General features: G+C 33.0%; 3 protein-coding genes across 5 annotated transcripts; 1 reads left to right on the plus strand and 2 right to left on the minus strand.

Annotated features, from left to right (window-relative positions):
- Nucleotides 1-399: 399 nt before the first annotated feature.
- LOC134239812 (transcription factor MafK-like) lies at nt 400-7,647 on the plus strand. The gene is made up of 2 exons (XM_062721949.1): nt 400-788; nt 2,299-7,647. The coding sequence occupies exons 1-2, from the start codon at nt 777-779 to the stop codon at nt 2,740-2,742; spliced, it is 456 nt and encodes a 151-aa protein (XP_062577933.1). The 5' UTR covers nt 400-776; the 3' UTR covers nt 2,743-7,647.
- Nucleotides 7,648-14,892: 7,245 nt separating this feature from the next.
- Nucleotides 14,893-16,123, minus strand: LOC134239817 (prostaglandin E2 receptor EP4 subtype-like). Of its 2 annotated transcripts, none has more exons than XM_062721952.1 (2): nt 15,266-16,123; nt 14,893-15,167 (listed from the first exon to the last, which is right to left on the minus strand). In XM_062721952.1, the coding sequence occupies exons 1-2, from the start codon at nt 16,022-16,024 to the stop codon at nt 14,904-14,906; spliced, it is 1,023 nt and encodes a 340-aa protein (XP_062577936.1). In that variant the 5' UTR covers nt 16,025-16,123; the 3' UTR covers nt 14,893-14,903. The 2 variants fall into 2 exon arrangements, with proteins under 2 accessions (XP_062577936.1, XP_062577937.1); XM_062721953.1 differs by having other exon boundaries at nt 15,049-15,167; nt 15,453-16,123.
- A 2,277-nt stretch (nt 16,124-18,400) lies between these two features.
- On the minus strand, nt 18,401-24,685 carry LOC134239813 (transmembrane protein 180-like). 2 transcript variants are annotated; one of them, XM_062721951.1, is made up of 5 exons: nt 24,613-24,685; nt 22,027-22,937; nt 21,205-21,362; nt 20,805-20,888; nt 18,401-18,736 (listed from the first exon to the last, which is right to left on the minus strand). In XM_062721951.1, the coding sequence occupies exons 2-5, from the start codon at nt 22,900-22,902 to the stop codon at nt 18,436-18,438; spliced, it is 1,419 nt and encodes a 472-aa protein (XP_062577935.1). In that variant the 5' UTR covers nt 22,903-22,937; nt 24,613-24,685; the 3' UTR covers nt 18,401-18,435. The 2 variants fall into 2 exon arrangements, with proteins under 2 accessions (XP_062577935.1, XP_062577934.1); XM_062721950.1 differs by lacking the exon at nt 24,613-24,685 and having other exon boundaries at nt 22,027-23,007.
- Between the last annotated feature and the right edge of the window lie 2,674 nt (nt 24,686-27,359).

Consider the following 27,359-nt stretch of genomic DNA (forward strand, 5'->3'; position numbering starts at 1 on the left):
ACTGTTTAGTACAGGATATCACATAATTTTTGACATTTGGTTCTTAATCACCTGACAGTGAACTATTTTATAGTTTTTATAATATTGTCTAGAAATGTTTCTTTTCTCAACTTTTTTTCCTTGGAAAAAATAGTGAATGGTAAGCGGTGTATCAAATAATCTGTAGACATACGGAGGAAGAGAGGGTCACTTAGTTCAGAGGTAAAAATGTCTTCTCAGCATAAAATATGACGAATTCATTGAAAACCTCGGTTTCAGTCAAAATATTTGTGGTAGTCTCTGAATTAATGATTACAATTTAAGAAAAAAGTAAGAAAAGTTCCGAATGAATAAATTGATTGGCAGGTGCCCCATGTGACACCGAGGCACTTTTCTTGTTTACAAAACATATAGCCGCAGTACGCTGTCTGTATATCATAAAAAGTTATCAATCTATCGATTTATAAAATATTCTGTTTAACGTGTATCCATGGTCCAAAGCATGTCAAGATCTTATTGTTGTGAAATCGAAGTGCTGAATCATCTAAAATGGCGGGGCTAGTTCGTCCTCGCTGAGTCATCAAGTAACGGTGAGCGAATCGACCAATCAGCGAGAAGACGCGAGGCGCAAAATACGCAACAATCCGAGTATTGCCGAGTTGATGAAATCAGTCGTGGAAACAAATAGTGGATTAATTGTCTTCAAAGTTATTGTTTTGTGATTCTGAAACTATACTTGTTTTCTAGGAAAGTATAGGATACAGTTTATTCAATATTGGTAGCGGAAAACGGTCACAATGAGTAAAAAGGTAAGTGAAATATCGGTCACCGTGTGTAAATCGTAGTAGAATGATGGCGTGGTGCATTGTTTACGTTTTTGTAGACAATTCATGAACACGGGAAATGATCAATGAAGGCTATATTTGACTGTTTTATCAAGATCTGTTATCTAGATATAGGATTCAGCTTCCATTTTTGTAATATTTTCATGTTCTAAAGACCAATTTTTGAGAAATTGTGAAATATGCTGATATGAGGATTATTGCGTTCATTGTACATTCATGACCACGTGATCATTGTTTTGTTGTCAGCTCTTTCTGCGCAGTGAGAAAATACACATCGAATACACAAAACTCGATGTGTACAATAGCAACCTGTATCCCTGGGACACAACATCTTTTAGTCATGGCATTTCAAAACCTAGATACCCACGTTAATGGTGTTTTAAACACAAAATAGAAACTGCGCATGAATGAAAATCATTGACCTCCATTTGTACTCTGCCCAGACGCGAGCATTGGAATTTATGCTGATGATGCACAAGGCGTGTTTATTTACCATTTCATTAGAATTAAAAGAAGGCAGTGTGTGTACTTGAAATGTCAAATTTTAAGAATTCTACATAGTATTGAATGTCACGAACGTATATTGTTTACGTCACGGGACTCAAAAAGATAAATGACAGTATGTTAATATTGTGGAAAATACAGATGCGTTGTCCTAGATTACACCTTGGACTATTTATAAATCTTAGTGCTTGTGTAACGCGAATTGCGCAGACCAACAAGGCCGAGGCCATTTTCTAGAAAAACAAACGGAGTATTTGATTATTGATAAAACTTTATTTGTAAAAATTTTCAATTTTTTTTTTAACTGGAAACATTTAAACATTAAAATTGTAAACACAAAGAGAAAAAAAACTTAATAAGATACCACATTTTTTAATTCATCATCACATTTTTTTTTTTACTAATCTTTTAATTACATAATAAAAAGACAATTAAATAATTAAGAGGGTACAATTTTTTTTTTTTCATTTTCATATGTTCATAATAAGACTTGTAAGTCATAGATAACCTGTTTAAAATTGATAAAATGTGGCATGCGATTTCTTGGCACTATGCCAACTTTGCAATGTTTACTAAGAGAGATGTACTTTTTGTTTTTCTAGGAAGTTAAAAATGCTTGTTTGTTTCTATTTTTGTATAAATGGCACAGATTTCATAAACTAGGGTTTATAAAGGTTTACAGTTGATACATTGATTAGTAACATGATGTAACAGGTGCCTGAGAAATTGACTAAGCTTTTCCCATAATAATGTTGATATGACTCACTAGTTCAGTTGCAGCATCTGATTGTTTGTCATCACAAAGAAACCAACAGAGGTCAATAAGTACAGTAGCCAAATTTTACTGAAATTCGGGGGGGGGGGGGGACTATGGGACAACACTTACTTGTATTATGACCTGTACTTAAAAATATTCCACACAACTTTAATTTATTGAATTTGTTGATTAAATAAATATTATTTATTTCAGATTTTCTTATCGCAATGCAAGTCAGAGGCACGGGCCATGAGGATGTCAGCCCAGATATCGGACGATGAGCTCGTTGCTATGACAGTGAAAGAACTGAACAAATTGTTGAAAGGCTTGCCAAGAGATGAAACAATCAAGCTGAAACAGCGTCGTCGCACACTGAAGAATCGGGGTTACGCTGCCAACTGCAGAGAAAAACGCATGAGCCAGAAGGAAGAGCTGGAAACTGAAAAGGAAAGGCTGAGAGCAGAGGTGCACAGATTACAGAGAGAAAACGATGTGGTCAAGATGGAACTTACTTCCTTGAAAAACAAATATGATGCTCTGCAACGATTCGCTGAAGTCAACAGAATCAAAGTTTTGACCCCACCCATGTTTTTGACCCCACCTCACTTTGGCCACAGAGATTCCATCATTGTGAAGTCAGAGCCATCACAGGCATAGTCTAAAAGATGGACAGAGTACAGAATGTGCTGCACAAACTTACATGCCCTCATATTTGGACTCCATCAATGCAGTTTTATGAAACAATATTGCCAAAAACAATGACAAATTTTTAAACATCACACATCACATAAAACTACAGGAGGGGCAGGACTGATTTCTTTGAAACATTCTTTTGCTCGAGTCAAGTCTGTGGGATAGTTCATGATAGACAGGACAATTGCTGCAGTGGACAGATACACATAATGTGTTCAGTTACTTACTCTTTCTACCAGAGGAAACTCTGGATCAAGAAATATACATTGTTGTCTGTATGTATGTAATACATGTATATATACATTGGAACCAATATCAAAATGTTAGTTTTGATGGTCTTTTCTTGACGGTTTGACATTTGTCAATAACAAATATGGTGCTTCTTTCCAGTCATGTCATACGATAGTTTCTCCATTGACATAATCATATCATTTGTTAAGAAATTATTTTGCTGAAATTACATACATATACAATGTATACTTATCTAAATATGGTTGTGTCTTCAATTTTACCCTACTTTTTATGTTGTGCTGATTCTTCTTGAATTATGAACCTTGTTTTTTTTTTCCTCTTTTGAACATGGGAGACTTTTAGAAATCCCCATCTTAATTACTGCGTAATGTCATCAGGATCATTTATTGATAGTTTATTTATTGTTCAGACATTATTATCACACAGTGAGTCTATTGAAATTATGTATCAACTATTTTTAAAAGATTACATGCTCCCATTCCTAAACCTCCACTCAAGGTTTTACCTTTTTTTGAACAGCTTAAAAATTGGGGTTAAGTGTTTGAACATGAACTGGAAATAATTCTCTATTCTATATTGAGAAAGATTGTTAATGTATTTTATTCATCCACACTTATCTGTAATCATTCCATTCTGTTTTATAAAGCAAAGAAATGTCATTTACAATAATGGATGTTAAAGAAATTTATGTATCTTTAAATTCATGTACTTGAAAAGTTCAGCATGTGAATGAAATAGTTCTACTTGGATGATTTGATAATTATGCAGGAATTTCTGACACATTTACATTAGTGGCGAGTGTGCTAGACACAGGTGAACTACTTAAAGCCAACTTGCTCACTTAGAATTTTTCATTCAAAATTATTGCTTATTTCGTACATTTATTAGAAACATCCGGTACATCCAAAATAAAAAGCAATCCAAATTTAACAAAATGCATTTCAAAATCATGTAAAATGATATGTGCCAAATGTTGATGTATTCAGAATGTAGTGAAATTGAGGGTATGTAGTTTTCAAAATCATCCAAGTTAATCCCATTTAATTAGGTCGTGCAGGGTAAGGTAGTATTGTATAATTATATTCATCTATGGTCACATGCTAGAGAAATATACGAGTAAGTCAGACTCTCTCACAGACAAATGCCCTTCACATTACATCAAATAAATACAAAGAAAATGCACATTCTGGCATTATGTAAGTAATGGCAAATCTTAAACTGGTAATTATATTTTTTTCCTTAGAAAGGGGTCAAGATGTTTGTTTTTAAATAAAATCAGTTGTGATGATAAGCTACTTTCTTTTGGGTTGAGTATTGAAACACAAACTGAAAGTATGGGAAAGCTTGACCAGTTTTTATTTTTAGCCAAATTCCATAAGGATTATTTTTGGAAAGTGACTAATTATGGAAGTTGAATAGTCATTTAAGGTGTAATCAAGGTAGTCTGTGTATTGTTGAAGTGCTATAAGAGATCTATGTATTTCTTTTGTACATAATATATTATACAGTATATTGATGTTCATTATCAGAGTTCATTGGAGCATGATAGTCTTAAATGTTTATATTATCTTCCTTTGGATCTCCTCAATAGTTGCGTTGTCTTTAATGCATCAAAACACTCACAAAGGTGTTTTAAAGCTCATAAACTGGGCTTTAATTTGGCATTTCTTTGAGTATGATAATTAGTTTAATTAGATTGGATGATAAGATTCTCTTACTAAATGAGTATTTTATGTGAATATTAAGATGTACCTTTTGGAATTTATAATGAAATGATTGTCTAATTAACAATTCAAGGATGAAAAATTTAACCCTTCAAAATGCAAAAATGTAAAATCAAGTTTTTACTGAACATATAAAATTTTACAGAAAAGAATACAACTGTTTTGTCAAAGACAGTTTTTCTATTGAGTTGATCCAGAGGGTATTTTTATTGTTTTGATTCCTCTATTTTATCTTCATTTCTTTGTTATGAATGAGTTTGAAGATGACTTGTAAAGTTATCAAAATTTGTTAATTTTACAAACATCTTGTTGATTGCCGTCCATTTCTGTAAATAAATTTATTGATTTGTTTTTGTTTTGCATAAGTTCATTTACATGTATAACAGTATGTTTTTTTCCCCAAGAAAGTACTAAAGGTGTACACTGTTCAAAATGATTTGTGAAGTCATACAAAATATTCATCATTGGGTGGATCTGTTTTTTTAGAACTTTTTTTTTGCTACCTTTGTGGTATATTTTGAAATAACTTTTTAAGGATAATTTAAGTAAAATATTGATGAAGTAGGCGTAGGCAAGCCAACGGTGTGGTCTTAACATTTTTGTCTTTTATTGTGGGGTTTGGGAGGATTGTCCAAGTATGTGACCACTCATGCAGATTAACCATAACATTCCCATCGCGTGATAATACGAAGTGTCCATGATCTATTTAGAAAATTAAATGAATTAGACATGTAAGCTCTTGATTGAATTCCGCTAGTCAGGTCTGTGCAGGTAGTACAGATAAAATCCACTTACAGGTGTTATGTCCAGAGACAAGGAAGTCCCTGGATGCTTTCTGTTATCAATGGGGGCCCTCTGTTATTATGCATGCATAAAGCTGTGACGCATTTATTATTGTGACAGTTGTTGGAAATATGTAAAACAAACAGATATAATTATTTTGATAAGGTATTTCCTTGTAACTACGTGTTCAAGATTTTGTGAACTTTTCTGAAAAAAATGCAAACATAGAAGAAAAAATACGTAGTTTAAAGTATGACATTTAAATCTAGAGCTCCAATTTATTCTTGTCTTACTAAAGTTTCCCCCCATCTTTTATTTAGTGAGTTCGTTCATACCTGTATAGACTTGTGGAATGCGTAGCTGGGGTTGTATTTTATATAATAAGGTATACCATCCACGGGTATAACTTAACTGTTCAGATAGAAAGAGGCCATCCCCTTCTCCAAAGATCTATTGAAAACTATAAGGGTCTTGGTAAATGTCATTTAAATTTATTCAAAATTACATATTGATGATGCGTATATCACATGCTTCTGATTCTAGATTTGCCATGTCAGCATTTTTAGAAAGTCGGTTAGTACCGGAACTTTTTATATAACAGGGCTGGGTGAATAGGATGTGTATTGCTTTAATGACATGTTCTCGTAACATGGCGTCTGGTTTACTGTCACCACTTAGATGGCTTGTTGAATGCTCTACACATAAACATTAAAAAACTTGTAATAAAAAAGTTCTAAAATTCGATCCACTCAATGTGTAAATGTACTCTCTCAACATTTAAGTCTATGTTTTGTCCATTTCGGAATTCGCAACAAGTTGAGAATGAAATTTTCTTTCTATTCTTCACGTTTCTACCTCTATGGCTGTTTTTAGAATATTTTACTTTCTTTGGGAAAAGTTTATTTACCCTGATTGTAACTTTATCGTTTTGACAGTTATTGTATATTCTGTTAAGGGTGTCATGTAGTACGTGTCGACAACGATGTGAATCGCTTGTGTATATAACAAATATTGTTATTTATGTTGTGATGAGGTTTGACATTCCAGAAGGTACTAGTGCATTGACACATGTTTGGGAACATTCTTCGGTCTTATTTTTTTTTAGAGATGTTTAAGCGCTTTTTATTAGTGATGATCTTTTTGGACTATGGATCCTGTCAGAGGGTATATGCTGTACCTTTTGACTGTTAACGGGTCTACCATGACAGACAGGTTTTGTTACACGAAGGGAAGAAATCTCAACATTGTACAATACACGTTGAATTCAAAATCGAAAGGCAAAATGCAACTAGCACCACTTTTTGAAAACTTTGGGATTGAGCATAATAAGGTGTACGTTGAGAATTCTTTCTGCCTTTGAGCTGTTTGTTGCTTACTTTCTGTTTTTATCTTGATGACCTTTTCAGTCGTCATGTTATGTAGTTATGATTGATATGTTATTCCAAGACACTGGACAAACGACATGTACACGTTCTGTTAATTGTTTTGACTCATGGATTGGAATTTTCTATTTTTTGTACTCCGGACAAAGCTTCTTTTGGACTCTCGGAAATTACCCCTTGCCCTTTTAACTTGTGATGTAATGCATGTTTGTTCTTTGTCTTGGAATGGACGTTGGTGCAATAGAATGTAGAAAGGCGTGGTCATTAGGCAGCTCTCTTCTAACTAACCTGTCCTTGTCTAATATTGTGTAATTCTCTCAACATTGACAAATAGCTTTTGCTATTTTAGAATTTTGGTTAAGAAATTTTCTTTTGCCATTTCTTTTAGTATTTATGATGCTAGGTCTTTGTATTTTTGTTTGAGAAAGTACTGTGTTGCCCTTGTTTCTACAAAACAAGTGTTGAAAGTTCCATGTAAATGAACAGATATTTTGAACAAAATCCCTTGGAAAAAGTACCAAAAATATTTTATTTATTAACGTAAATTGAAAAGGTCATGCAATTCCTGATTCAAGTTCAAGGGATTCTGTTATTCAGTTGTAAATATAATTCCATAACAATTACACCCGAATTCATTATATCATTTCAACGAAATTTAATGTGTACAAAACGAAAAGGATCACTGTAAATTGCTCTGCAAACCACGTAATAAAACATTGAAAAAGTTTGAGTTGTGTATCACTGCATAGAACTGGAGTTGATGTCTAAAAAATAGTAGAAGGAAAAAGTAAGTTACGCAGACCAATCTTTGTGAAATTAAAGACGACCATCTTGGATGTGATTGTATTAAGGGTTTTTTTTAAGTCAAAGGAGACAGGTGACTAGATTGCTGTCTGCTCTCGCTCGTCCTCATGTGTTAACATTTGAAAAATTTCAGCTTTTTTTTCAGGTACTGCTCAACCAATTACAACAAATAAAGTCATATAACAATACTGAGTGAAGGGAAACAAAAATAGTGAATTTTAAGCCCACCATTTCCGACCCGAGAGCTAGAACTAAAAGCATGTACACTGTACATGTAAATCATTTGAATCTTGACAATTAAAGAATGAAATGTGCGTAGATAACGAATAGTATGCAAGCGCAAGAATCCACCAAACATTACAAAATATGAGCGAAGCTAACACAGACCTCCGAAACATTAGAGGTGGGATCAGGTACCATGGATGAGTGAGCATCTTCTGCTGACCGGTCATGACCGCCATGTGCTCCTTGTCATAATCTGAAGAAAAAAAACGGGAAAATATGTGAACAACTCAGTGTGGAAATAATGACTTAATTAATCATCAGTATGAAAAAATGCAGTAAGCATTTGACTCAACGATAAATTGTATTTGCTGACAAGGTCAATGTATTGACCATAGAACTTACGAAATGATTGAACACTTCAAACGCAACTGCTGATTTCTTGCTTCATGAACTTGTTTGTCAAAAACTCACCTCGTTTTAAATATTGTTCATACGTAGAACATGCATGCTCTTCCGTATCGGATCAACCCAGATATATAAACTCTATATGCAGATGACAAACGTATATTGCTGCATAAGTAAGGGAAGTTGGCAATTGAAAAAGTGTAAGTCATTACGTTAATCATAAAGCTTTGTTGTTAGAAAACCATTATAACGTCTTTTTCTAGTAAAATATCCAAATATGAAACAAATGTGTCAGACTCCGTGGTATCTTATTTCTAGCTCACCATGATATATCTTGCTGACACAAGAATGGAAATAACTGCTGTTAAAATTGAAATATGTAGTCGATATATCAAAATGTCGAGTTGAAGGCTACAGCAAGTGTTTTCTTCTTTTCACGTAAAAGATTTTTTTTAGCAAATTCTGCTTTATATGAATGCAAAAATAGGTTTGCTAATAACGGGTGCAATTGGTATCCATGAGAATTTCAATAGATTTTTGGAAGACGTGGTCTTCAAAAAACACATAGATATTGTCAATGAGAAATTCAAACATCTTTTTATTATCAACTTTAGAGTACTTGTGTGTACAATCAGATTGGTCTTTTTTTTAACAAATTAATTTTTCAAACTACCAATGACAACGTAAATAAATTTACGACTTCCATTTTTATTGAAAAGCAGCTCCCGATGATGTCAGAAAGCCTGGAAAAAGATTGGCCAGCTGAGAACACACCTTTATGATCAACATGATGACTTCAACTTTTTTGTCAACGTCCCTTATTTATGTAGCAATATACGTTCATCCCCTGCATTTGACATTTATGTCTCCCAGTTGATTTGATACGAAAGATCCCCGGGGGTCTGTGTTTATGCCATCTTCACAAATTGGTACTGAAAAACTTTTTTAGATTGATTTCTGGTCGTCAACTTCTCCGTTTTTTTTTTTTGTTGTTGTTTTCTAAGATTTTACTACCAAAAAGAGATTTTGGTTGAACCCTGTTGATATTTGAAAATCCTTTATATTTATTTCTTGTTTCGTATTTAGTAATGAAACATTAGGATATAACGAACAGTATTCAAGATCAAAATTCCATAAAACAATACAAAATAGGAGCAGAGCAAACACGGGCCTCCAAAACATCAGAGGTGGGATCAGGTGCCATGGAGGAGTGAGCATCCCCTGCCGACAGGTCACACCTGCCGTGTGCTCTTTGTCATGATCGGGAAATGACGGAAAAATCCGTCGTCAATTCAGTGTATAAATAATGGACTAACAATTAATATGAAAAACATCAGTCAGCATTTGACTGAATGATAAATTGTATTTACTGACAATGTCATTGTATCGACCAAAGAACTTACGAAATGATGACTTTAAGGATAAATAACACAAACAAACTTTTTCAGAAATCAGCATTATTTCTCATCGATTTACATTTAAATTGACAACCTGAATAATGTTTACCAAGTAGAGTGGGAGAATTTTATAAGATATTGTCATAAAGTTAAAAAAAATGTGCAAAATTTTGTATGGAATTATACAGAAGGCAAAATAAAATCTCAAATTTAAGCACCAAGGAAAACCTACGATTTCTTTATATTTCAGGGATTTATTATTTATGTCATTACAAATCAAAATCAGTCAAAAAATATATATCAACCCGCGCATCCATTTTTTGTTTGTGGTAAGTACCCTTCATCAACTTGTTTATCAATGATTTACCTCGTTTTAGAAATTGTTTTTAAGTCGAGAATACTCTTGCGTATCGAATCAACTGAGATATGTAAACTTCGTATGCAGGTGATGAAGGTATACTGCTACATAAGTAAGGGAAGTTGACAATTGAAGAAGTTAAAGTTATCACGTTTATCATAAAGCTTGGTTGTTAGATTTCCATTAGTGTATTTTTCAAGTAAAATAGCCAAGTATGAAACAGATGTGTCAGACTCTGTGGTATCTTTTATCTCAAGCTCACCAGGATATATCGTATCGACACTGGAATGGAAATTACCTTTGTTAATTGATAATACGTCGTCGATATATCTAAATGTCAAGTTGAAGGCCACAGCAAGTGTTTTCTTCTTTTCACGCATAAGATTTTGCACAAATTCTGCTTCATATAAAGACAATAATAGGTCTGCTTATAACGGAGTGCAATTAGTACCCATTGGATTTCCAATGAATTGTTGGAAGACCTGGTCTCCAAAAAACACAAAGATATTGTCAATCAGAAACTCAAGCATCTTTTTGATGAAACCTCCAGGACACTTGTGAGTGCAATCAGAATGTGTTTTGACAAAATAATTTTTGCAAATGACCAATGACGAGGTAAGTAAATTTTTATTGAAAAAACAGCTGTCAATGATATCAAAAAGCCTCGACTTTAATTTACCGTGGAGAATGGTTGTGTATAAAGTCGTAAGTTTTTATTCTCTTGATTTTGGTAAAATTTTGTGATTTCAAATTGTCCAAAAGTTTTTTGGAACTTTTTGAGTATCCACGTCTGATTCACGCCACTTCTTGAATAAATTGTTGCACAGTACTCTTGAAGTTTTTCCTTCACTACTGTCAAAATCTTAGTGAGGAGTAAAAAAAGAGGCTTGGTTGAACATTTACTGGAACCGGCAAAGATCTTTGTTTGTAAAGATTCTTATGAAGTTTATATATATATATGGTAGTTCAAACTCATTTTGGTTCTTTGGGATATTAAAAATATTCAAAACTGACATATGATTTTGAAGAATTTCTTCCTTAGAAAGGGAACTATGAGTATAAGTTGGATTACCATTTGTAGAATTAAATCCAAGTTCTTCTAAAATACAATTTATATAATGAGCCTTACAAACAAAGACAATGTTGTTACCTGCTTTGTCAGCAGGGACCAGCACGCACTGATCATATAATCTATCTAATTATTTTATCACTTCTGGGTTATTGAATACAGAAGGATAGATGGTTTTCATATTGCCCCTCGATCTTTTAATTCGCTGTTTCAACAGAGCACACACGGACCTCCAAAACATCAGAGGTGGGATCAGGTGCTGTGGAGAATTGAGCATCCCCTGCCGACCGAAAAATAACGGGAAAATTCGTCGTCAATTCAGTATATAAATAATGGACTAATAATTAGTATTGAAAACGTTAGTTAGCATTTCAAGACTCAATATAAATGTATTTGCTGACAAGGCCATTGTATCGAGCATAGAACCTACGAAATGATGAATTCAAACCAGATATTTTTGTTTCATCAACTTTTTTGTCGATAATTTGCCTACTGGAAAGACATATCTAACTTTTCAACACACTATAATGATCTTCAGATATTGTCTTGCCTGCATGGCGCAGTGCTTATCTAGCCTTTGCTTTAGAGTCGCGAAGTAAGGAGATGATATCTTTCCGTCGCGGGTTCGAATCCCACTGTGGGACATGGAGACCTGTCCTTCGGATGAGACCGTATAAACCGAGGTCCCGTGTCGCAGAGGGTGCTGACAAGAAAAAGATCCCTCCCTGCTCAATGGCTCTAAGTGCCGAGTATAGGACAAATTTGCAGGCAGCTCTCTATCGGAATGTGGCGGGATCTCCAAATATGATGAAAAAATTATCGAGAGAGACATAAACAACATACAATCAATCAAGCAATCAATCTTCAGATATTGTACTCCGGATGTTTCAAACCAACAGCATTGTCTTTTACACCAGGATTTTTTGGGGAAAAGTTCTTAAACATTCTTTTCAACTGAACAATAAGTGTTCGTAAGCTTGTAAAGATTTGAATTTGTTTTGAAATTAAACATCAGTTTAATATGATATATCTTTACTTAATATGGCTAACATTAAAAAAGTGTGCCCGTTCCACTGACTGGTTATTTTATTAAAATTGCGTGTGGAAAAACTAAAAGTTTGTGAGAAGGAAAAAATGAACCGTAATCAAACTCAAAAGACAAACTGGAAAGAGAGCAAAGACGAATCTCTAAAAACGTAAGAGGTTGGATCAGCTGCCAAGGAGGAGTAAGAATCCTTGTCGGGCGGTCATACCTGCCATGTGCTCCAAGCCATGACCGGGAAAACTCAAATCTGTAGACAATCCAGTGTGAAAAATTTAAAAAGAACATAATACAATTTCTATGAAAAACATTCGTAAGTATTTGAATTAATGAAAGATTGTTTTTGCTGACATGTTTATTGTATCGACAACAGAACTTGAAAATTGATTATTTTAAACGAGACTGTTGATATCCTTATTTCATCAACTTGTTTGTCAGTAGCTAGGTTCTCCCCTTTTAGAAATTCTTTGTAAAAGGATCCTGCTCTTATGTATCGAATCTCCGGGGAGACATTAACCCTATCTCTGTCCAAATTTACATGGGTAGCAATGACAACCTCTTACTAGCCTACTTTTTTATATTCGTATGAAGAATTTATTCAAAAACTTTCTATGAGAAAAAGAATAAAAGCACTTGCTGTGGTCTTTAACTAGACATTTAGATATATTGATGACTTATTATCAATTATCAATACTCATTTCCATTCAAGTGTCCACTCTATACATCGAATAAACTTGGAATAAAGGATACAACACAGTTGATACAATGCACCTCTTTCAAAATTCGATGTTTTACTGGAAAAGGACATAAATGATAATTGATAAACTAAACCTTATTATAAATGCATGACGTCAACTTCTTTGTTGTCAACTTCCGTTATTTATGTAGTAATATACCCTTGTCACCTAAATATGGAGCATATGTCTCCAGTTAATTCGAAAACCAAGAACAGGCTCTACGTAATAACGTTTCTATTGTTGAATTCTTTTTCATATCTATAAATAAAACACATAGCTAATTAATTTATGTCATTCGTTTGAGTAGAAATTCCTAGCTTTTTTACTTCCATTTGCAATTTGCACTTCTGTTCCAGTAAAAGCAAATGGAAGTAGAAAAAAAATAAAAAATGCTGAAGACGTATTTTTTACACAATTACATTTCACCTTCAAATCTTTTCAAAACGCGTTTGAGCTTTATTTTAATTTCCTGTACTTTAAGATTGTTGTTTCAATGTAACCAAAAAACTAGATATGTAAATGATTTCAAACTCCATTCAAAATAAAACGTAAATATCTCCTCTAAAAACCTGTGAAACTGTTATTTCAACTAAGACACGACTGTCGAATTTAATATAAATATTGATCAACAATGACTTGCAGAGAGAAAGATTTTTTTAATATATATATATATATATATATACACTGTACAATATTTAATGCTAATTGAGACCATCGGCAATAAATGATCAACTCCACTACCATAAAGTATGCCTGCGTTGTTGTCTCTCTTTACAAACACAAGCAGGTTTCAAAGGTCAACAACTTTAACTGATTGATACATAGCTAGCTGTGTCAAGTGATCAGTGGGATCATATGATTATTTCAAACAAGTTTTTCTAATACTTAGTCAGCATTTTTTCTTCATTTCAAATTACAACGTGAATTTAATTTTAGTATACTTGTGTCAATATATTCTATACATTTCCTTGAATCGATAATGCAGCAAAGTTTCACCCTTTATAACTGAAAATTACCATAATCTCTCATCTAATTTTATTTTGTAAATGATGAAACGTCTCACTATACTGTGAATTAAGTTTTCTTTTTATAGTTTAGAGAAGGAAAGACCTAAATACTATCAAATTAGAAAGGGATCACCTGTAAAATTTTAAATAAAATTATTTAATTGAACATCCTGTTATGAATGTTTCTAAATCTTATACGATAGGAAAATATAGTTTTTTTTCTTAACAATATTTTATGCTTTGTGTCCTGTACACTGCGGCGATATGTAGGTTGGTAGGTTTATTTAGATCGATGGATGTCCGATATTTTTTTTTCTCATTCAACTTCACATGCTTCCTTTTTTTTTTACTTACAGAACTATTCCTTCATACTCTTTCTGACACTTCTGAAATGACTTTTACTGATTTTATCTACTCAACTATATTCTGTGTGCAGTATTCATTCACACTTTAAGTATTTTTCAATTGAATGAAACATATGGAGATAACGAACAGTATTCAATATTCAATATCAAAGGTCCATAAAACAATACAAAATAGGAGCAGAGCTAACATGGACCTCCAAAACATCAGAGGTAGGATCAGGTGTCATGGAGGAGTGAGAGTACCCAGCCTACCGGTCATACCGGTCACCCCCGCTCCTTGTCATGATCGAGAAATAATGAGAAAATACGTCGTCAATTCAGTGTATAAATAATGGACTAACAATTAGTATGAAATCGTCAGTCAGTATTTGACTCAGTGATAAATTGTTTTAGCTGATAAGATCATTGTATCGACCATAGAACTTACGAAATGATGGCTCTAAACGGTAATGCTGATATTCTTGTTTCATCAACTTGTTTGAAGTGTTTCTACCATGTGACCATAAAGGAACGATACATCTATAAAAATTATAAATATACCATCACAGATGCTCTCCCCCTCTCTATCTATACGGTTATTTCTCCACTGACACTGTAGTCAAACTATCCAATTCCATTCGAGCTTCAGTACTTTGCATCTGAAGTTCCTTTTTTCTGGAATTACACCGGATGTACGTTAATTTATTATATATTCCACAGAAAAAGATAAATGATTCTTTGCGGAAGATAATATAAATCCACGGATCAATGGTTGAATTAGTTGTTGCCATTTCTATTCCAAGCAATTCAAATCTTGGTGTACCTTTAAAAGTTCCAGAAAGACTCCCGAGCATATGTATCTACAAGAGAATAAAAAACAACCTTAGTTTTACTTGTCATCCTATCAATAACATTATTATCCCCAGCTGTAATTTTTGAACTGTTGTAAAATTCTTACCAGTATTGGCAAACTGCATATGACACAGAGTAGCACGACAGAGAATAGGAAAAGAATTATGCGAGTCCCATGTTTGTTTGCAACACTTGTGAAGTAATAAGCCCCCTTCTTTTTCAAGATTACCAGCATTAGAATAACATTACTAACACAGGTAGTAAACAGCACAAGAAGTCCCAACAAAACATACAGGTAAGAAAATCCTCGATCTGTTGCATCCTGGGATTCGAAATCAACGAAACACCACGAATCCGGATAAAATCGTTTACTGGGTCTTCCCACCATCAGGTGACCAGACGATAAGAAAGCTGACACCACCCAAATACATATTAATACTGCAGTGCTTCGAATGCCTCTTGTCAAACACTGAAATTCGTAAGGAAATAAAAGAGCCAAGAATCGTTCTATGGACATTGTACAAACAATCATTGCAGAAGCCATTAATGTAAACATTTGAATGACAGCCATGTAATCACATACAGTCTGCGAATAGCTGTACTCGAAGTTTGTTGCGTATCTAACGATAGCAAAAGGTACCGCCAACATCACACCGAAGCCATCTGTTACAGCAAGTCCGCACACAAAGCGATAAAATGGTCGCCACTGATGGGGCTTTATTGAGCAACACACTACGATTACGGCAATACCATTGCCAGCAACTCCTAGCAGACAAAGCAACACGGGAGGCACAATGGAAGGTGACTCAATAAGATTTGATGATGAATTGAAGAGTTTACTATCGAGACCTAGAGTAGATGGCATCCTGTCTTTGAAGAAATCTGAAGATTGTATAATCTCATATACAGGGTGGATATTAAGGAAGTAGTCTTATTTATGTTTAAGTAAATATAAAGATAATTTCCTGGTTGTATACATTATCCATATTATCTATATAATGTATATAAATAAAGATTTACACATTTGAATTAATATAGAATAAATAACTTTCGCATTACTTACCTGTGCGACTAAATACAATCACAACCTAGAAGAGCTGCGGAAATACTTTGGGGAATTTTAAATCCCTGTTTTTGTTCTTTTTTACTTTTGAACAACAATTTAATTATTTGTCATCACTAATTCTACAGATTGAGTTCAAATTTGAGTGTTATATTTTGAAATAAAAATTTCATTGTCCAACGATCTTGTCCTGTTAGAATGATATGAAATTTCACTTCAAACCAATTTGATGAAGAGTAAAAACATACCGGTATTAAAGATTGAATTTATTGCAATGAAAAGTTGCTAATTTACACGAGGCCCCGAGTTGCATTAGGTGCTGCCTCGTATCAAAAAGCCAAATACAAGTCTACATTTGCAGCTCTCCACCTTCAAGTGGTATTGTCTTAATCTGAGTGAAAAATCCCGAAACCTTTCACTCATTTCAGACGCCATCATTTGCCAGTGGAGAGCTGCAGATAACTTAGACCTGTACTGGGCTTTACCGCTTTGGGCAATGAGGGATCCAGTACCTACTGCGACATTCGGCCGCTGGTCCCCAAGTCCGGCAGTTGGATTCGAACCCGCGACTTACAGAACACGCAGCTTCCTCGACTTCCTATGCAAAACATCTACCCAGATGAAGACTAATGGATAATGGGATAACAATCCCGATAAAAAACCAATATACATGTATAATGGGATAACTTGAATTGGAATAGTTTACTCTTAGTATAAATGTTCTTCGGTTGTAAGGCAATAAGTGCCCCAATCCAGGTTACACAGTATCACCATGGTAGCTATTAATATACTTCTTAAAGAATTTTAATTCAAGCTCGACTTTTAAAACAATTTTTAAAAATATTTGATATTTTTATACATGCTCAAATTCATAACGCAACTTCCCAAAAAAATACACATCAACGATAACATTAAAACAATATAAGCTTCAGTTACTAATTTTAACTAGTAGTGTTAAACATGTCCAGGTATGATTTAAAGATTAGATTTACATGAAAGAAATTGGATGCAAGTATATATATACAAAAAGCTACCACAGTATCATATATAGGATGTTCAACTTTCAACTGGAAAATGTATTTCGGGTGCAGCATTCAAGACTCTAGAGTTAAATATGATATTTATCGTTCCAAAGCTAGTTGTATAATTTTTTCTTCTCTTTTTTAGATTAAAAAATATCAATCTTATATATGTTGTTGTTAGATAATTAAAGAAATCCAATCTTCATCTAGGAAGGATAATTCCAAAAAATAATATTTAGTTTTAAAAGTATCATTATGAGGCTTGAAAATGAAAACTTTTCATGCAACAATTTTTATTTTGTTTATGTTGATATGATCCAAGGTTTATGGAAGTTTCAGAAAAGGTCTTATGAAAAGTTGACATTTGTACCCTATAAAAGGAAAAAAAAAATACTGTTTTTTCTTGAACATTTTCTTAAATCAAGCCTTGGATACCAATGCTTATTAGCATGATATAAAATGAGAAATTATTTGTGATAACAAAAGCCTTTTACATCATGTATTACTAGTATATTATGCAAGAATAAAACAGAAGACGTAGAATATTAAATAAGTATAAAAATCACAACAATTTCTCTGAATGCATGGTTACCTATTGTTTTTTAACCTTAAATATATTTGTTGATCTGAATATATATTTAAGATTTGACAATTTTCCCAATATATTATGATTACTCAATAACTTTAAGGTTCATAAACCCTCTGCTCACTCATATAAAATGTTTCTTTTACTCTTATGATTGTCCATAGGAAACGAATATGCTTAGTAAAATACAAACAATTAAAATTGAACAAAAAAGACATTTCAACTTGACAAATTCGTAAACGAATAATAGACATTTATGTCATTAAGAATTATCTCTCTTATCAGAGTATCTTAATGTTTACATTTAAAGAAATACTGTGGATTAAATTTACATTACGTTGTGGATTCAGAGATATTTTTTTTTAGTACTGTATTTTCGATTATTTAACTGCTAATTTTATGAACCTGAGGATCGAACTACCTTACTGATTTTATGTTGTAAACAGCCATCTATTTTAAATTGAATCTTTTGAATTTCATTCATTTTATCTATTTATTTATCTTTCTTTGGAGATATCAATCATTTCTAATTTATGTTTCAGTTTATTATTGTACAGGTAAAAGATGCGATCAATTTATAACATATTTATTACGTAATTTTATCTTTATACATCAACTTCCTTTGTCCTATAATTCAATACTCTGTAAAATGACCAGCTAATCAATTGGATTGTTCCTAGAACAACCGGGTACAAACAAACCAAAGAAAACATGGTCCCTTTCAGGTCTTCTAGCTGTGTCGAAGTAAGGGGGTTAACTGAGGGGCTAGGTATGTCCCCTGTTGATTGTTTTATTTGGCTGAACCCATATCTGTTAAGAATTGCAACAACTAACATGGGAGACAGTGAGATGGCCGGTTTCACAAATAAAGCATTCATTCCGAATACCATCGAGGTGATTGGATGCCTGCAACGAAAAAAAGGTTGTTTACATGGAGGATTAAAATAAATGACTCATGCTCATTGACATAACTTCAATCATTATCTTTTACCCCAAAAAAATCAGTGATACTCATTCTCTGTTTTATTTAATAATTTTCTGTACATCAGGGGTACAGATGATATTGAAAACATAGGTAATCAGACATTACAGAGCTCACCTCAACGAATGTTGTCAAAGTCACACAATTAACCGACTATAAAATTATTATAAAAGTGTACATCCCAAAATGCAAAATTTAGGCAATTTTGATCTGAAAGGGCTTGCAGTTACTTTTGAAAGGACCTATCCAAAAACGTCAAACTAGTTTCCCATCAAGAAAACATGATACAAATCCAGCATATGAAGCACGTTTGAGAGTGTTCATCTCTTGATGCATCATTTGTGCAAGTTTGGTTAATATAGGCCTTATAGTTTCTTGGTGATATACCTGCACCTATAACTTTTACCTGGTCCATTATCTGGAAAATGTATGTCGGATCCTGCATCCGAAGCAAGGTCATTGGTGTGCTTCCTTAGATGCATCATCCATGCAAGTTTGCTCAGACATAAGGCATATACCTGCTTTAGATTGAACCTGCTCTAAAAACTTTAATCTGTTTACTCACCAATAAAATGTAGGCCAGATACAGCTTCCGAAGCAAGCCTGGTAGTATCAATCCTTAAATATGTCATCCATGCAAGTTTGACCAACATAGGGCTTATAGTTACTTGGAAATGAGACCTACATCAAAAACAGCACCAAAAGTATTAACCTGCTCCAAAACCATCCACCTGTTCATTCCTTTGCTGAAATTGCAGCATCTGAAACTTTATTTTTTACAATTGCAGCATCTGAAACTTTATTTGGTACAATGAAACACACTAGAAGCATCTTCCATCAAGTCTAATCAATATAGGCCACAGACGTACTTAAGGTACTTCGATCCTCAGGTTCTGAAAATCAAGCATTGACTAATTGAAAATGCTCAAGAAAATGTCTCAAAGTAAGGTGTTTTTACCCATAATAATTCTTCAAGCTTCATCTTTCAAGTTTATCATATTATATAGAGAAAATTAGTAATATTGAAATATATTTTCAGGAATTGCGAATAAAAACACCTGCTATGCATTTTGCAATTCAAATTTATCAATTAACACATTTTAAAAATAAAAATCATAGGTGTCCAGGCTTTTGAAGAAATTCCACAATTTCTATGCATATAATGTACTTTAATTTCTTTTATTTATTTCGATCATTTTACAATACAAAGTGTATAAAGATTCTCCTGTCATTATAAGGTTACATAAATCACTTCTAAACTTATATCTTGTAAATAAACATTAGCATCTATGGTTAGGTTAAAATGAACATCAGTTTCTTGATATGTGTAATTTTAAAATGCTTTTACGGGGTAAAAATTTCGACTTTTAATTAGACCTTTCTGAGAACTTCAAGAACCTTGAAGCACATTGAGAGGTGTATAATGAAAAATGTTGCATGAAAAGATTTAATTTTCAAGCTTCATTTTGAGACTTTTTGAATTTAATTATAAATTAAAGAGTTGTCCTTCCTGGCTGAGGATCGGAGTCCCTTAAAAAGAAAACTGCTTTAAAAAAAACTTAACCTGGGATGGCGACACCAACGCCGAGGGTATCTCATAGGCTCTCCAAACTTCGTTGAGGTGAGCTAAAGAGGATGATTTGGGGAACAATATATATCTAAATGAAAAAATATGTATCTCGAATAATTTTCTAAGAGTAGCTAGTTTTTTTTTCTTGTGGTGTGTTCCTCAAATGAAAAAGAACGTGCCCTTGATGTTCAACGAAATTCTTATCAATTGGCAATAAAATGAAACAAGATACCCGGTAGCTCATGCATTCTATGGTGTAGGCTAATTATTCTTTTTTGTTGTATCATAAAAAATGATAAAAATTGCTGTCAGTTTTTTGTATCATAAATTAAGGAAATATACATTACATATGATTTGTGCATAGTAAATTAATTAAAAATTTAAATAACCAAGCTTTGACTTTTTTCGCGATGAAAACTTACTTTCTTTTGTACTTTATCATATTGGCATCAGCGATATCCGACAACGGCAGATTGAAGAGTGAAAATGTACCATTGGCAAAACTTCTGGAATAAAAGACTGATATGTATCTTGTATAATGATTATTTTTTACGACAACAGTAAGGTCAATTGTCACAAGAGTATCTGATATTCCACAAAACTAGAACATCCTTAAAAATCTCTTAATTATTCTCAAAATAAAAGAACATATAGTTGTATCTTTCTTAGCTCCAAAATCTCTAATATTTTAAACATCACAATTAGTTAGAAATACTCTTCTTTCAATCAGAAACAGAAACTCACAGCTTCATTGTCTGTTCGATCATATTAATTTCTACAAACCCACTTGAAAAAATTAGTTTTTAAAAAGAATACACTCACTTATCTATTAAAAGGAATCCCATCAAAATCCAGGGATGGCCGTCCCCAATGAAATAGTACATAACAAGACCTCCCGAGATTTTCCAAATAAAGTTGGCGCGGATCACCTTCTTGTAGGAGAAATGACGTAGTATAGGAGCTATCGATATCACTAGAATCTGTTTCAAAAAGAATAAAACAATAAGGACAACTTGTAGAATAAAAGGAGCTTTCGATACTTATAATAATTACACTTTCAATAAAATGATATTTGAATAACTACGATAACAAAGTCTGTAGAATAGGACCTATTACTGCCACGAAAAAACTATGTATTTATCCTTGAAAAAAAATTAATTAATTTTTAATTTAAATAAATTTCCATTCCTCAATTCTAAATTTAAACCCTTTCAGTCTTTTCAATTTCAATTTTATGTTCGCCCTTCCTATTCCATCCCTGGGACCTAAAAAGAGAAAATTGGAAAGCAAAAAATATGAAAATGACGAAACCAATGGTCCTAGTTTGAGGGTCCGGTATAAGAGTGGGAATTTATTGGTGGAGATGAATTATATCTTGGAAAGGCGTCTTCTCTGCTCCTGATTATTATAAAAAAAATGTGTATGACCATCGTAAGAGATAGTGATTCTCCAAAAATTGTTAAACATTTCTCAATGACAAGGAGAAACCAACATGTTTTTAACTTGATACTGAATACATATACAGTGATACCTATTTAATCCGACATGTTCTAGGAGACGAATTTTTTGTCGGAATAGTGTAAAATAACATTAAAATTAGTACAATGGGAAAGAAATTTTAAGCATTTAATGAAGGGGACATACCTTCGACATAAATGGAACACCACCATAAAAGGTACTCCTAGAAGATTGACTGATTTCATCAGCCGTTATTAACTGATCACAAACAATGGCCATAAAACTGTGGAGGAACGTACGATGAAATTCCTGAAAGAAGTTGGTGACTACAAACGAAATAAAATTGATATCTCTGACGATCTGCCATGTCTGCTGCCAGTACGACTCATGCCCAGTTCTCTTGTGACACACTTCATCCGGGGACTTTTCCCCCTGCTGCATTTGCTGCAGATCGTATTGGGTGTGGCAATTTTTTCCACAGTAATACATTAAGAACCAACTTAATATTGCTATCAGTACTGTGGTCACTTGGAATGCTTGGAAATCTTGTAGGCCATTAGAAGCGTGTTCTAGCACCATGACACTGAAGGAACTGAATAATGAGGCCACTTGTGAGGCACGAGTTAGGGTGATTCTCATCTCATTGTCCTGTGAAATCTCGGTGAAAAGACAACACGCTGTCAATCCGATAAAAGTGAAGAGTGTGTCCCAGAAACACAATGCAAAAATTAAATGAAGACCTACAATGACAGGATTTGTACTCCACTGAAACCATGGTATTAAGAAGGACAAGGAGAAAAATGGAGCCGAGTACAGAATCATATTCCGTCGAGTTTTGAGAATTTTGAAGTTTTTGTTATCTGAATAGTAAGCAAACAGGGGATCGTTGATGGCATTCCAAACCAAGAATAGGATCTGTGACAACTGAAACCAGGATTCCTGTATGTGGTAGAAGTTCAGAAAGACTTTAACATAGTAGAAATTGTAGGCGCTACTCAGCAAACCAAAGCCAGCTGTCAGAGAGCAATAAGCCAGGATCTGCTTCTGTTTTATGTCCTTCATTTTCTAAATTACTTCAAACCTGAGAATATCTTTACCTGAAAAGGAGAAAAATTTTGTTATTCCTGTGGAGGCCTACTCAACAATGTCAAATATATTAAGGATACATCTGTGCAGAAATAATTAAAAAGGCTTTCTTTTTTCCTTAAGTCAGTTTCTTTTTTTCTTTCAATGTTTCATTTGAACTGGAAACTACGAGGGTTGTCCCGTAAAATCGTGGACAAAACGTTTTTCTCGAAAAGTAATTGGCGCACTAAGCTGAAAATTTCAGTAAATGTTTATTTATCATATTTAAGTGCATGATAATTTTTTTTTGATAAAATGTAGGCAAAAATAAAGATTTTATTATGCTTGAATGTGCACGAGGTATTGTCCTACGGCGCACGGTCAAAAAACCAAGGTTTTATTGAAGAATAAACAAGTTTGAATTCAAAATAAAAGTTTTTTAAATACATAAGATTTGGATTAAAATTATCCTAATTCAATTCCACAACCAATTTTGTAGTCTTTGTAAAAATTTTAAGGCATTTTCTTAATTTTTGGCGGTTTCTCGAGCATTCGAAATGGGAAAGTGGTAAACACAACACACGAAAAAGGGCGACGTTTTATGACGTTAAGGCGCACAGGAGAACAGTTTAGTTTTATTTCGATGTTGTAATGACACCTTTAGAGACTTGAAATGACCATAGAAGAAAAAAGATTATAAAACCATCACCATATTTTAAGTATACAAATGAAATAGGAGTTTTCCTAGAGAAGTTTTTCTTGATCGAGTCCCTGGGGAGTACAAAACATACGGACAAACTCCTAAAAGACGCTGTCACAGTAGACTGCCGATATGAGATTTTCTATTAGTTGAATGATGGTGAGAATATTGTCCGTAACTTACTAATAATCTTCAGAAGATCGCATGAGGGTGCCAATTGGTTCTTCGACGATTTATGGAGACTAAAGAATGTGTATCAATGAAATTCCTAAATTCAAGTCGGACTCATCCAACTTCATTTTCAGCAAAAATAAAACGTGACTCTCTGTTTTAGACATTTTGACATTATAATCCATGTGCCGTAAGATGATACAATACATGGCATAAAATCTCATAATTTGTTTATTTATGCATATATTTATCTGAAATTTGCTGTGTATATTACTAAAATATGTACTTAGTAATAGTGAAAATTTCAGAACGCAGTGATGTTTATTTTTCACACTAGACAACTTGTCCACGATTTTACGGGACAACCCTCGTATATCATATAAATGACTGTAATCATAAAATTCAATGTTCTGTAGGAACAAAATTAGGGAGGGGCATTCAAAACAAATCTGACGAGCAAAGTAAATCCTGGAATTTACTGGTCAGTACTCCACCTTGCAGCAATAAATGTAATTTCTTACAGAGGGGAAGGGTCAACCAGGTTCTGAGGGAAAATTTATACTATAGTAAAACTTTTTCCAAAGAAGGCGGCAACCCCGCATTTGGCGGATCTGTTCATAGAAATACCCCTGTAGTCGTAGCCTTTGTTTCATAATGAGGACATTAAATTAGAAGTGCTATCATTTTATAAACTGATAATTGAATACACTGGATGGCATTCCGTTGAGTTTTTTTTTTTTATCTTGATGTACGAATTTTTTTTCACACTCAAGCAGAATGTAAACGATATTTTGTTATGTTGTTATTTTTTTTTTTAAAAAATCATGCATTCTTACCTTATTCTCATGTAATTCTGGATACCACATGCTCCATTAGTTGCAAGAAAGTAAATATTTTTATCTATGAAGCTAAAATGCCTGGGGTTAAACTTTATGCACAACAAGGTATAATTGCCTGCAATTTTAACATGCTTAAGTCATGCTTTAGTGAACATACAGAAATGTGCATATTTAAACAAATGTGATTACACTTTTTAATTTAGCAACAAGATTAACTTTAACCTTTATTAAAAAAAAACTGAAGTATGCAAGGATGGAGGAAATTAAAAGATTAAAGATTATTGCCCCAAATATTCCAAATTCAATTTTCATATTTTATAGAAGTAATAAAGGGTGTAAAGATATGTATAATATATTTATAAATAATAAGAGAGAGCCAATCAGTTCTGGTTAAAATGGAACGAAAATAATGTTTTCTTTGATGAAGCAGATTGGAATCAAATATTTGAACTTCCCTTCAAAGTTACTCAAGAATCCAAATTTCACTGGCTCCAATTTCAAATAGTACACATATTTATTCAAACAAATTATTATCTTTTTAGATTGAAGTTGATTGATTCACCAGCTTGTACATTTTGTTTAAGTGACATAGAAACAATTGACCATTTGTTTGTAGAATGTTTTAAAGTAAAAGATTTATGGTGTAAGATTGAAGAATGGGTTTTGGAAAAATTTGAGATTCATTGTAGTTTTGACAAACAAGCAATACTTTTTGGTAAATATGAGAACAGGAATATATGTAGATTACAAAACTTGATAATACTTATTGTAAAACAATTTATTTTTGCCAGTAAATATAAAAGTGTTCCAAAATTAAATATTGATATTCTATTAAAGCGGATTATAGACAGAATTTTTATAGAAAAGGTTTTGTTAATGGAAAGTTTTAGATAGATGGAATATGAAAGGCACTGGCAAAAATCTGTGATGTACTACTTTAAAAAAATCATCTATTTTTATGATGAAATGTAATTATGTGCTAACTCTTAGGATTTACATTATTTGATTGCAAATATATGAATGCATTTTTCTACTACTGTTGACCCAAACCCCCCCCCCTCTTTTTTTTTTTTATATAAAACAACTTTCACGGTTACAAGTAAACTTTGTACTTTTATAAAAGGACAAAATTATCAAGAAATTCACCGTGTACATGTATATGTGTTTATATGTTTTGCTTATATATATATATATATATATATATATATATATATATATATATATATATATATATATATATATATATATATATATATATATATATATAGTTTGCTTTGTATACTTGTGAAAGCCAATAACATTTTTTTTTTTTAATTTAAAAAAAGATTAACTTTAACCATGTGTTTCGATTCACTAGTTAAGAATATAAAGTTATATCATTCTTTAAAAGGAAATAAAATTTAGGGAAAAAAAGGAATAAATAATATAGGCCAAGTACATAGTCACGCCCTTAGGAACCAATTACAGCTGGTGAGGGGACAGGGCCCAAAACCAAACAGAGATTCCTTGATAATCAATGAACTTAAAGATTTGTATTAATGAGGGAATGCAACCGTATAATAGCTTTGCTGAATGCTGGCAATATATACTGAAAGAAAAAAATAATGCAGAGTGGAATAATTTATTTTTCAGACGTATTTTCCTGTATTATTATCTAAAATTTGAAATAATCTTTATAAAATGAAGCCAAAATCTAATTTAAGTCATGCATTACTGAGGCTCAAATGATGCTATTTTAGCCTGTTTCTGACGACGAGTAAGACGTCCTATGGAACTTCGGTAATTGCAAGAAATTGCCATAATTGCAAGAAATTCACATCGTCTTCACATATCGATGGTTCTTTGAGAAATCAGTCGAGATCTATATGCACTGTTTTCGATTCAATCTCTTTCTCTGTTTCTCGGTGATTAATATTTACAATGCAGAGTAACCAAGATAAACCTCTGACCACTTTTCATAATTTTTGGCCATGCATTCAAAAACAACTTGTACATTATGAACCATACGGAGATGACGAACAATATTCAAGATCAAAAATCCATAAAACAATACAAAATAGGAGCTGAACAAACATGGACCTCTGTTACAACGCACTTTGAAAAATTAGGCACTTTGAAAAAAATTTTCAAAGTGCGTTAAATTTGGGAACAAACCAACGCACTTTGAAAAAATAAAATTTCTTTTCAAAGTGCGTTAATATCTACCATATTAACACACTTTGAAAAAATGTGATTGGTCAATATTCATGCAAAACTTAGGTATGATAAATAAATGAACCTGTTTGATAACTCTTCGGTGCTGAGGCCACTTCAGGATGTGAAAGTGAGCGATTTTGATTTTACCATACTTTGAAAATTCTTTCTCTCTAAAATGCTTTACTGTACTTAATTTTTTCCAGTTTGCATGCATTTTATGTAAACTAAAATTTATTGAAAGTTTTCAACGTCATACCAGTTATGTAAATGCATATATTTGGGTTTAGCATAGGCATCAGTACCGGGAAGGGTGGGGATGGGGGGGGGGGGGGGTAGGCACACAAATGGTTTGCAAAGATATACATAACATATGCATTAAAAATTGGGGCTTTCCTGGGGGGTCAACTTTCAATTTGCTTCGATGGCTATTTACAATGTATAAAAAAAAAAGAGAGTGGGGATGAGAGACCTTCTACTCATCTTCTCCTTGTCCTCAATGAGGTTAAATGAGTACATGTAAATTAAAAAAGTTTTTATTACAAATTGAT

This window comes from Saccostrea cucullata, unplaced genomic scaffold, assembly GCF_032062105.1.
Source record: "Saccostrea cucullata isolate Sc308-1 unplaced genomic scaffold, CSIRO_AGI_Scuc_v1 ctg3800, whole genome shotgun sequence".
Lineage (NCBI taxonomy): Eukaryota > Metazoa > Mollusca > Bivalvia > Ostreida > Ostreidae > Saccostrea > Saccostrea cuccullata.